The 12,820-nt window shown below is 37.3% G+C and overlaps 1 protein-coding gene across 1 annotated transcript in view; it reads left to right on the top strand.

Moving 5' to 3' along the window:
- DBT (dihydrolipoamide branched chain transacylase E2) overlaps window positions 1-12,820 on the top strand; it is a 54,222-nt gene that overhangs the window by 18,653 nt on the left and 22,749 nt on the right. Inside the window, exons 4-5 of the mRNA XM_082686509.1 lie at window positions 2,579-2,760; window positions 10,526-10,647. Coding sequence (XP_082542635.1) covers window positions 2,579-2,760; window positions 10,526-10,647 — 304 coding nt within the window. The remainder of the gene's footprint in view (window positions 1-2,578; window positions 2,761-10,525; window positions 10,648-12,820) is intronic.

Genomic DNA, 12,820 nt, shown 5'->3' with positions numbered 1-12,820 from the left:
AATGTGGGTCTCGATCGCAGGACCACAAGATCCTGACCTGAGCTAAAGGCAGATGCAGCCAGTTGAGCCACTCAGACATCCCCAGTCTTTCTTTTCTTTCAGCACATTGAATGTGCATTCATTGCCTTTTGGCCTCCATGGTTTCCGACTAGAAACTATCTGTTAGTCTTGAAAGGGTTCCTATAGTTGATGAGTGGTTTTTCTTTTGCTGATTTTAAGATTTTCTCATTGCCTTTCAGCAGTTTGATTATGAAGTGTCTAGGTGTGGCTCTTTTGAATTTATCCTATTTGGACTTTGTTGAGTTTCTTACATGGGTACATTAATGTTTTCTTCAAGTTTAGGACGTTTTTAGCCATTATTTCTTCAAAGATTTTATCTCTTTATTGATAGTCTTTATTTAGTGAGGCATCATTTTCTCCTGTGTCCCTTTAATTGTTTAGATATGGTTTCTTTTAGTACTTTGAGTATTTAATTTCTGATTTAACTTTTATTGAAGTTAATTAATAACATTAATTATTATTAATTAACATCTGTACATCCTCAGGGATGGTTTCCATTGACTGCTTTTTTTCTCTACACGGGCCATACTTTGTGTTTTTTTACATGTCTTGTAGTTTTTTGTTGAAAACTGGATATTTTACATAAAATAATGTGGCAGATAAGTGGTAGGATATATGGACGTCTTATTACCCAGGTCTTCCTTTTAAGAACCTCTTGTTTGCCCTTTTATCATTGCCTCAGCTAGCCACAATTTTCAATTGCTGTGGACTATTTTCAGCAAACACCCTGAGGGAGCTGAGTCATGTCAAACAAGAATGAGCTCTGTGAATGGATTTTTCCCAAATAGCTGTCCAACATGTCAAATAGGGACAGTTCTCTGGGAGCATAGCTTTTTGTAAAACTCCAAACTTGGGTCTGCCCTTGCTATAACATAAGGCTGCTGATTTTCAAAACTAATGCTGAGCTGGAGAAAGAAAAGGAGAAGAGGAGTTAAAATAATAAAAGTAGGGTGCACCTGGGTGGCTCAATCACATCGGCCTTAAGCTCAGGTCATGATCTCAGGTCATGGTCCTGGGATCGAGCCCCATGTTGGGCTTCCTGTTCACTGGTGAGTCTGATTCTCTCTCCCTTTCCCTCTGCCTTTCCCCTTGCTTGTGCTTGCTCTTTCATGCTATCTCTCAAATAATAAATAAAATCTTTTTTAAAAAAGATAAAGCCAGCTATTTTTAATGAGATTCAGCCACTTTTCCTAAATAGGTCTTTCTTGATTATTGCCCTATTGTAATTTCTAGAATTCTGAAAAAGTCCGTTTTTAATAACTTTTGCTGGTATACTTGTATTTATAGAGGAGCAGAGTTCCAGAGGGACATAGTCCACCATTCTAGAAGTTTAAGTCTGCTATATGTGCTTTTAAACCTAGTTTCTGTGTCATGGGTGATGTTTTACTATGGACTGAGAACTGGCTAAGATAAGAAAACAAGGAATAAGAAGGACTGAACAATTATCTTAATGAAGAATTGATGATAGTAAGTCAGAAATGTGCTAGTTACATGAAGAACGGTATAAGAATCAAAATCAGGGGCGCCTGGGTGGCTCAGTGGTTTGGGCTGCTGCCTTCGGCTCGGGTCATGATCTCAGGGTCCTGGGATCGAGCCCCGCATCGGGCTCCCTGCTCCGCAGGAAGCCTGCTTCCCACCCCCCCCCCTCTCTCTGCCTGCCTCTCTGCCTACTTGTGATCTCTGTCAAATAAATAAATAAAATCTTAAAAAAAAAAAGAATCAAAATCATATGATGCCTTTCAGATTTGGTTCCATTCATCCTAGTCTGTTTGCTAAGAGTATCTAGAAGACCCTGGGACACTGGGATGGCTCAGTCAGTTAAGTGTGTGTCTTCAGTTCAGGTCATGGTCCTGGTGGGACTGAGCGCCACATCAGGCTCCCTGCTCACTGGGGAGCCTGCTTCTTCCTCTCCTTCTGCCTGCCACTCCCCGTGCTTGTGCTGTCTCTCTGTCAAATGAATAAATAAAATCTTTGGGAAAAAAAAGAATATCTAGAAGAGACTTACAAAGCATACCTAAGATGATTAAGGAGAAAAAGAGACTCATATAAAAGAACAGATTTAAAAATTCTAGAAGGAAAGACTGAGAGAACTCAATCCAAAATTCATGAAATTACAAAGAATATGCATTAGGGATATCTATTTTTGGACTTAATTATAGAATAATAGACAAACCTTAAAGTTTGATGAAGGCTAATATAATAAAAGGAAATAACATTTTAAAAACACATTTTTAGAATTTCTTCCAAGAAATGGGTGAGGCATCACACCTGAAAGTGTAATTAAATTTTTGGATTATATATCTATCAATGGCCTTTAAATTTTTAGTATTTCTTGAGGATACATCAAAGAGACCCCTTTATAGTCTTTTTCTGACATTTTTTGGTGCACTATCTGGGACTAAATGACGTAGTGGATAGATACTGACCTAATTCAGTGTAGCATTTACATTGTTAGAATGATTAGTATTATATACTTATAATTATTCATGTAAAAGTGTTTTGTGTCTTTTTCTTTTAGGTATGTAAAAGAAGGAGATACAGTGTCTCAATTTGATAGCATCTGTGAAGTTCAAAGCGATAAAGCTTCTGTTACTATCACTAGTCGTTATGATGGAGTCATTAAAAAACTGTATTATAATCTAGACGATATTGCCTATGTGGGAAAGCCATTAGTAGACATAGAAACGGAAGCTTTAAAAGGTATTGTAAACATGTTCATCTATTTTGCCAAATTGATTACTGCTGTCCTTTTGTTATGGGTACTAATTAAAAGAGATGTTTACTTTTAATAATTTATAGAATTTAATTTGGTGGTTTAAAAGCTGAAATTAGGAAAACAGAAAAGGTCCTCTGTGATGAATGATTATCTTCTGACCAGTTACCATATTAGAAACATATACATTAACACTTAATTTATCTGGAGGCCTGCCTTCTATAATCCTTAGTGTTCAAAAGAATCAACAGTCTTTCTCAGGAATTAAAGATTCAGGCCTTGAATCCTAGTCACTAATGACAAAAACTGGAATATGTGAAAGATTAAATGTAACAGTGAGATCATTTAGTTTGCCACTGACTCAAAAACGAAAACACTTTCTTGGGGTGTCTGACTAAGCCAATCAGTGGAGCATGCAACTCTTGATCTTGATCTTGGGATTGTGAGTTTGACTCCATGTTGGGGGTAGAAATTACTTTAAAAATTTTTTAAATTATGGGCGCCTAGGTGGCTCAGTGGGTTAAGCTGCTGCCTTCAGCTCAGGTCATGATCTCAGGGTCCTGGGATCGAGTCCTGCATCGGGCTCTCTGCTCAGCAGGGAGCCTGCTTCCCTTCCTCTCTCTCTGCCTGCCTCTCCATCTACTTGTGATTTCTCTCTGTCAAATAAATAAATAAAATCTTAAAAAATAAAATAAAATAAAATAAATAAAAAAATTTTAAATTAAATATTCAAAAAAAAAAGCCCATACTCTCATTGGCAATTATGGTTATGAAAGCCAAACTTCTTGAAGAGAACTGGAAGAGAAAAGAAGGAAAATCGTAACGAAAAGTGAAGAGACTAGCATTCAGAAGAAGCAGTGACCATGGGACGTAGAAGCAGTAGATGTCCTGACAAAAGTGAATCTGTTGTGACAGTGTTGCAGAGGAAAACTCAAACAGTGGGCTCTCCCAGTGGTGGGAGACAGCTGCTACCTCAGAAATTCCTTATGGCATTGTTGTGATACAGTAAAGTTATGTCATCTAGGAAACAGCTTGGCCATCAGGGATTGGCTGGGGGGGCAGGGGGAGGCATGTGTGTGGCATAAATTTTGTGATGCAGCCCTAAGCTAGCAATCTATCTGGGAAGGGCTGAAATAGACATCTGAAAGAAGTCTGAATTACGGTGGCTGGTTGACTCATAGTTCTGCAGACTGTATCATTAATAACAACAGCAACTAATATCACAGTCATACTTCACAGTTTATAAAAAGTTTCACTATTTACTTTATCCTTACTTGTGAAGTATTTCAGTTTAACAGATGAAGAAACGAAATGCAACCTATAAAGGTTGAGCGATTTGCCCAATGGTCAGTGACAGAGCCAGATTTAGAACTTGATCACCTGTCTTTGTCCAGAATATTTTACACTATGACATGGAAGATGGCCTATTAAAGCCTTCTTATATATAAAATGCAGAAAACCAAAAATAAGAAAATGAAAACCTTCCTGCTACTCAGAACCACTCTTAACACATTAGTGTATATCATTCCAGATGTTTTTCTAAGCACACACACTTTGAAGTAGTTTTTTTTTTTTAAACCAAATAATGTATTATGCTTACTGTATTCTAATCTGTTTGCTTAACTAGGTCTGTGTTTTCATGACAATACATTTTCATTTCATCTGATACTCAGACTATTTAAATTTCCCCAGTTGCCCCCAAAATGCCCTTGAAATTTCAACTGGTTTGTTCAAACTGAGGTCCAATAGGGGACTAGACATGGCCCATGGTCTCTTTTCATGTGACTCATACTCTTTCCCATTTTGTTTCGTGACACTGACTTGTGGACAGGACTATGCCATTTGTTTTGCAAAATGTTACGTCTTTGGGATTTGTCTTTTCTCGCTTCACTGCATATGGCACTATATAGATACTTCATAATCATTTGAGTGTCCTTGCCTAAATTAACAATTGCTTTAGGGGTTGTGGAATGATGATTTTTTGATTCTGTCATTCTTTTTACATTATTAGCTAGCATTATTCTGTGAAGTGGAGCTTCACCCTCAATCAGTTGGGTCTGTTAGTTACTCTGAAATACAGTTTCTATGGGAAAGACAGAATAAATGCTTCTTTTCCCTTACCAAGGGGTTGCTTTTAATAGTGATATTAAATTTCTAATTTTCTCTTTGTGTGTATTCAATTGATTAGCTGTGTTTAATCTATTATAATCATTCGTTTTCATGCTGAAATTGTAATAGAAGAGACTCTTTCAGGGTGGCTCCTGTGTGTTCTTTTTTTTTTTTTTTTTTAAGATTTTATTTATTTATTTGACAGAGAGACACAGTAAGAGAGGGAACACAAGCAGGGGGAGTGGGAGAGAAAGAAGCAGGCTTCCTGGCCAAGCAGGGAGCCCAATGCAGGACTCGATCCCAGGATCCTGGGATCATGACCTGAGCTGAAGGCAGCTGCTCAACCGACTAAGCCACCCAGGCGCCCCTCCTGTGTGTTCTTTTAACATGACCTCATTAATTTTCAAAAGCTTTCTTGCCTTTGGCACAAGAAGATGATTGGGGCTCACTGTGTACATTTCCTATCTGAGATCTGGAAATTATCCATTTCTTCAAGGCTCTTGTTCTTTTTAATGTGAAATCGACAAGAGATCATAATCTATGTAGTAGGGGTGATTCCGGTATTGAAAGGCATGATTTAGGAGTATTAAAAACAAAAAAGAATTTACCTTTTAAAATTACCTGAAACACAAAATTATTTTGATGGATCAGTGACTTTTTATTGTTGTTACTATTCAGTTAGGACATGAAAATGCAGGAGGGTTATACTCTTTGCACAGAGAGTGCTGAATCCTAACCACTAGACCACCAGGGACCATCAGTCTGGGCACAAACTGAACAAGCAAAGATGTTGAACACTATTGTGAGTGTTATTAAATTAGAACACCCAGTCTAGACTAGATTAGATACTAATCTAGGCCATCCAAAAAATGAATTATTTTTTTTTTTAATATTTTATTTATTTATTTATTTATCAGAGAGAGAGTGGGCGAGAGCGAGCATAGGCAGACAGAGTGGAAGGCAGAGTCAGAGGGAGAAGCAGGCTCCCTGCGAAGCAAGGAGCCCGATGTGGGACTCGATCCCAGGACGCTGGGATCATGACCTGAGCCGAAGGCAGCTGCTTAACCAACTGAGCCACCCAGGCGTCCCCAAAAAATGAATTATTTATATGAACAAATAAACAGTTGAGATTTATGGGGTCTTTTATTATTTGGCTTTAGAGTTTGTTTTGACATTTCTGATGGGATTCAACTTTATAAGTCTTGTTATATAGCAAAATACAAAGTCATAGAACTGTTTCAGAGTAGGGGTGTTTTTTCTAGAGAATTGTTTCATAAAAAATCATCTCCTGTATAGCATGAATGAATCTCAAAAAATTATGCTGAGTGAAAGAAACCAGACATAAAAGAGAACATGCGGTATGATCTATGTACATAAAATTTTAGAAAATGCAAACTAATGCATAAAGACCGAAAACTGATTAGTGGTTGCCTAGATAAGGAATCTCCTGTGGGTGGGGTGGGTGTGTTCTTTATCTTTATTGTGGTAATGGTATATGGGTATATATATATATATATATATATATATATATATATATATATATTTCAGATTTATCAAGTTTTATGTATGTGCAGTTTATTTTATATCTGTAAAAAATGAGATTGTGTAGGTTATGTTCAGAATAAAAATTATCCATTAATACTCATAGAGAACTGATCATTTGCTCACTGTTGTGTTTTGTTTGCTAGTAGAGGGTAATCTAAACAGTTACCTTGCATAGTGGTTTTATTTTGCATATGTGCTTTTTTGCTCTTATATTTATGTTGTGTTTTTTTACTGTAAGAATAAACTATGAATCATAACCTATCTATAAGCAAACCTATAAAACAGAAGATTCAATTTAATGAGATTTATATATGCTTCTCTTTAATTTTATAAGTGGGAAAGATTTCTAAATATTTTGTGTACCTTTTCTCAAGCAAGAATTTGTAGTAATATTCAACTTGTTTGTATTGTTTTTGCTTTAGTGCTAGTAAAACCAATTATATTATAAATAGAAAATGACCAAACAAAAAGTCTTTTATAGGTATAAGATACATTATTTCCATTTTACAGGTGGAAAATAATTATAGCATAGAACTACCAAGGGTATAAGGGTATAAGAGATCAAATTTAGACATCTTAATAGTAGTACTGGAAATTAATCCTGTCTTCCAATGCTTTTTTAAATGATATTCTGTGGTACTGTCTTTTGGAACATGGTGGTAGTATCTACTTTTCAAGGCGGGCGTATCAGGAGAATTCTGAGAAGGGAAACTCTATTTGTGATGTCCAGGTCCTGTCAATGAGTGCTTTGGCTGTAGACAGACCTTTACTTGAAAAGAGCTTACTGGTCTCACTTATGCCTCTTTGTATGTGTGACATTTAGAAGGCATATACTGTTGTGCTTGCTTCAGCAGCACATATACTACAAGGCATATACTATTAAATATATATATATAAGTTGAAATCCAATTATTTAATATTATCAAGATTCTATCAGAGTTATTCCATGTCTCAGTGTGTTGTCTGCTGTAAACTCAGTTTTAAGTATAATGCCATGCATTCTTTTTACAGCTAATCTGGCTTTCTCTAGTCTCTATTTAACAAAGTAAGATGGCTCCTCACATTTTTAAATAAGTGAAGTTTCTTATATCAACTTAGAAAATATTTTTAGGGGAACCATTAATTTTCTTTTTTTAAAATTTTATATATTTTACTTCTTATAGTGAGGGTATTGAGTATAGCCTAGAATCTTTTTTGATTACATAAAAATATGTTAATGAACATTTATTATTCTGGAAACAGCACAATTTTGCATCTGGCTTTTGGTTTTTCAGCTTACTTCTTAGCATTATGATCATGCCCACCCATGATTCTCCTTCCTAACTTTCTGGGAACACCAGTAACTAAGTTTGTTAAGAAGTAGGTACAAAGAAGAGCAAGTATTACTGGTTAAGAGTCTAAATTTCTTTTTTCTGGAGTGAAGGCATGGTTTTAATGCTGAGGCTGTGTGGCAGCTGTTCTAAGTATTCTGATCCTAAAGCTGTGCGGAATTAAGTTGCCAGAACATCTGGCCACCACCACTATATCTAATTAATCCTAATTGAGGAGTCTTGCTATCATGGGAAAGTATTAAGGAAAGAGAAGGAGGAACATAAGCTATAGTAGCATCCTGTCCTTTAACATCACTGCCTCTCATTGACTGAATACTTTCTCTGTTCTAATGCTGTATATACATTATTTCATGTAATCATGTAGATTGAGTTATCTAGATTATTACTTGCATTTGACATGTGCATCATTGAGACCCACAGAGGTTTAACATCTTGCCTATAATCGCATAGTTAGTAACTGGGGGAACTACAATTTGACCCCAGCTCTGTTTAATTCTAAAGCCCGTAATCCTAGCCACTTTGTTACAGTGAAAATTCTAGTCAGAGACTATGAGTATCAGCTCCATTCTGCTGCTAGAACACTGGGACTGAATTTCTAGCACTGTTTGTATGCACACTTATGAAAATCTGCTATAACAACATAAATAAGGTATCCCACGGAGTTTATAATCTTATTTTTTTAAGATTTATTTAGATAGATAAACAGAGCACGAGTGGGAACGGCAGAGGGAGAGGGAGAGAGTCTTAAGCAGACTCTGTGCTGCGCCTGACATGGGGCTCGATCTCAGAATCCTGAGATCATGACCTGAGCCAAAATCGAGAGGCAGACATCTAACCAACTGCACCACTGAGGCACCACCCTACAAAGAGTTTATAATATTAAAATGTTTATCAGGATTAATAAAGTATTCTGAATTGAAGAAAAGTTCTTTGAGGGGTGCCTGGGTGGCGTGGTTGGTTAGTGTCTGACTCTTGATTTTGACCACATCAGGCTCTGTGCTCAGCTTGGAGTCTGCTTGTCCCTCTCCCTCTGCTCCCCTCCTCCCACCACCTCCCTTGAACAATAGGAGCTGTATTCTAGCTTCCGTGAGAAAATTTACCAGGGTCGTGAACTAATGGAAACAACACAGGGTGAAGCAGCCTCAGAATGATTTCCAGTTCTTAATAGTGTCTCAGCTATGTGCACTTAAGCCAATCCTTTCATCTTTCAAGTGTCAGATTTTTTTAATCCACAGGGTGGGATAATAACACCTATCTTACACAGTTGGAGTGAAGATTAAAATATGACACTGCATATGTAGTGGAGTATTTGACATATAATAGGTAATTGTGGGGAAGAAAAAACAATTCTCCCACTAACCTTCTGAGTTCTTAGCTGAGACTTCCTGTAATAAAAGACAGATTCACTAGAGAAAAACAGACGTTTATTAACATGTACACCTCATCTATACATGGGAGACACCCAGGGAAAAATGAGTAACCCAAAGAAGTGGCTTTAGAGTTTAGGCTTAAATAGCATTTTGATAGGGAAAGGGGAAGTGGGATGTTGGCTTCTTAGGGGAGAGTAAATAGTTTTTCAGGAAGACGAATGGGCCCTTAGAGAACAGATGGGAGGTATGACAGTTTTGGGTCAAAGTTTGAGTGTAGTGCTGACTTCTAGTCTCTCCTATGATGGGAATCAATATTCCCTAGTGGATGAAACTCCTGGGGAAGGGGTTTATGACTATTGAGTTCCTTCTGGAAGATCTGTCTTTAGGCACATGAGAGTTTAGGGAATGCCTTTCCCTGCATTTGCTGTTCTTCAAATGCCTACAGCTCAAAATAATCAGTCCATGAAAGTGGTATGCTCAAGATGGCATATTCTGCTAACCTACATGCTCAGTACAAGTTTTGTTTTGCTTTCCCTTCTGCGCCATTAGGGGAACTTTGAGAGCTCCACTGGGGCTGTTCATAGCCCAGTGAGGAGAAATGAAGAGATTGTCTTTCTGTAGGTACAGCTGTGGAGAATTGTTCCTTGCTCTGAATGGAATGTCAGAGCAAATTCAGTTGCCTGCTTTCAGAGACTTAGTGTCTAATTCCCTCATTCCCACAGAGATTTCTGTACAGACTGGATTTCCAAGCATCAGACTTTGACAGTTCAGTGCTCTCTGAAACTTTTTTATTTTTGGTTGCAGAAATTCATGCTAAGAGCCTGAGTTCGTTTTTCATCTATTGGCACTCTAGATTTAGAGACTAGACCAACCACATTAGCATTAGCCATGAAAATAAAATCTTCCTCAGCATTCCTTTAGCCGTATTCAAAGCAGAGAAAAATGTTATGTGCTTTATTATTTTAGAAAGGCGTTTTAAGATTGTCACAGATTTTATGGATTCTTTCATGTCATTTGCCTCACATATGATTCTTATTGTATACTATTTAAGTATAAATGAGAACTTTATCAGGGAAGTGTTTAAAATACAAAACATTTAAACATTTATTGAAGAAGCTTTCACTTTTTAACTTGTAGCTACTGCATGATTCTAAGAGAAATGAAGTAAACACCAGGTAATATAAACATTCCGCAGCTCTAGGTACCAGTACCCCCCTCCCCTCAACCCCTTTTGTTTCCCTCTGTGAAGTTGTGTCTTCCCACTTTGAAGTAGCCTGACTAGTATGCTTTTGATTAGATGTATTAAGTTCAATTTATTTGTATATTGTAAGCCACGAAGCTCGTTTTATTTTTTTGTATTTTTCAACTGAAGAGTAAAATTTTACCTTGTTGACCAGATTCAGAAGAAGATGTGGTTGAAACTCCTGCTGTGTCCCATGATGAACACACACACCAAGAGATAAAGGGCCAGAAAACACTGGCAACTCCTGCAGTTCGCCGCCTAGCAATGGAAAACAATGTAAGTTGTCTTAATATTTAAGTGTGAGGTTGCATAGGAAATATACATTTGTATCAGTGAAAAGTTAGCCAACTTTTCTGTGAAGAGATGGCTCAAGTTGAGATTCAAGGAAAATGATAGTGTGCGTTACTGAAAAGTGATTGTTGCAGAAAAGCACCAGTGAGAAATGAGAAACCACAAACTTGTTTCTTGTATTAGTTGAGCAGTGTGGTTTTATTATTTTTCCTTAGAGCCTAATAGATGTCAGGGCTACCATCTATGGAACACTTGTAGATACTAGTGGCTTGGATCAGGTCCCCTGGCTGCCAGTTTGAGACAGGGATTTGGATGCATGTGAAGGATCAATTGAGGGGAGGGAACAACTTTTCTAGGAATGAGGGAAGCAGATAGACAAGGGAAGAGAAGGAAAATGGGCCAGGCAAGGATGTGGTCTCAAGGATCTCATCCAGTACAATTTCAATGGTTTCATCAAAACCACTGAAATTGTACTGACTTGAGATGAGGAGACCAGCCTTTTGAATTTCCTCCTGTCCATCATTTGTACTTATCCAGGGCTTGGTGGCTCCCAGGTCCTGGAATCAATATGTATACATTATCTCATTTAGTTTTTACAGTAATGCTGTAAGTTATGGGGGCTGTTTGGAGACGTGGAGAGGTGAAGTAACAGGTCCAGGGTCACACAGCTGACATAGTGGTGGAGCCAGGATTCGAAGTGAGTCTCTGTGACTCCACAACCAGTGCCCTTACTCCCGATAGAGTGCCTCAACAGTTACTGCGTCCATTTTTTGAGTCAGACACTGTATACACACACAGTCTTTCTAATCCTCACGGCCATCCTGCAGGGTAGTTTGGATTATCCCCATTTTGCCGATGAGAAAGGGCAGAGAAGTTGATTAATTGCCTCAAACTGAGTTAAGTAGCTAAACTGGGGGTTTGAACACAGCTGTTCTTTTCCAAACTTGGGTTCTTTGCACTATGCAGGGTTTTTGTCTGTTTTTGAGAGAGGTAGTTTACATTTTACATTTTAAAAGTAAGGTAATGAGTCATTAAAATGTTCATATCCCTTCAGACCCTTATCCTATCATTGGGAGACTATCCCAAGGAAATAATCGAGGATATATACTTTTAAGTCTTTTATATAGCCAAAAGTGAGACGGCACATACGGGTTCAGAATGAGGAATATGCTTAGGTAAATTATGTTAAAGATTTATTTATTTATTCAAGAGAGAGAGAGAGAGAGAACAGGGGAGGACCAAAGGGAAAAGGATAAGCAGACTGCCCTGAGCACAGAGCTCAAAGTGGGACTTGATCCCAGAACTCTGAGATCATGACCCAAGTTGAAGGCAAGAGTCAGGGCACTCAACCAGCTGAGCCACCCAGGCGTCCCTGGGTTAATTATGTTTTAAACCCTTAATGAAAATTTATGTAGCAGCTAAATGTGTTCAGATACGAAGACTATTTGGCATAATGGAAAATAGAAATAATATGGAACACTACATTGTTAAGGGCATCAGATGAAAGATTGATATTATGTATTACTTTGAAAGTTATAAGTATTTTACTAAATGTTGTTCTTAATTATATAGAAAAACCTCTGGGGTACCTGAATGGCTCAGTCAGTTAAGCATCTGCCTTTGTCTCAGGTCATGATCTCAGGGTCCTGGGATTAAGCCCCACATTGGGCTCCCTGCTCAGTGAAGAGCCTGCTTCTCCCTCTGCCCAGACCCCTTTATGCTCTGTCTTGCTCTCTCACTCTCTCTATCTCAAATAAATAAATAAAATCCTAAAAAAAAAAAAAAAAAAGGCAAAACTATCTGTAGCAGTGCCTGATTTTGCTTTCCTGTACCATTTCTTAAAGATGTATATAATAAATGGAATATTTGTATAATTACCAAAAATTACTAGATTACTAATTGTAAATCACCTTTTTTTTTTTTTTTTTTTTTTTTTTGCAGTTCACATATTTATGAATTGGGTTTGTTTTAAAATTAAAAGCCAGTGGCATTTACAGTTATTTGAAATTACCTAAAAATGATTTGTATCCTCAGAATTTTTTTTATATACTAAATGTTTGACATGATAATATCCTTTATTCTTCTGAAGTCACCCTTAGAGAAGCACTGATACAAATGATGCAGGACCTAACCCTGAGAAATTAATAAATACACAATA

Source organism: Mustela nivalis (genome assembly GCF_964662115.1).
Source record: "Mustela nivalis genome assembly, chromosome: 10".
Classification (NCBI taxonomy): Eukaryota; Metazoa; Chordata; class Mammalia; order Carnivora; family Mustelidae; genus Mustela; species Mustela nivalis.
The sequence above is the reverse complement of the archived record's forward strand: the minus strand, read 5'-3'. Positions and strand labels throughout refer to the sequence as shown.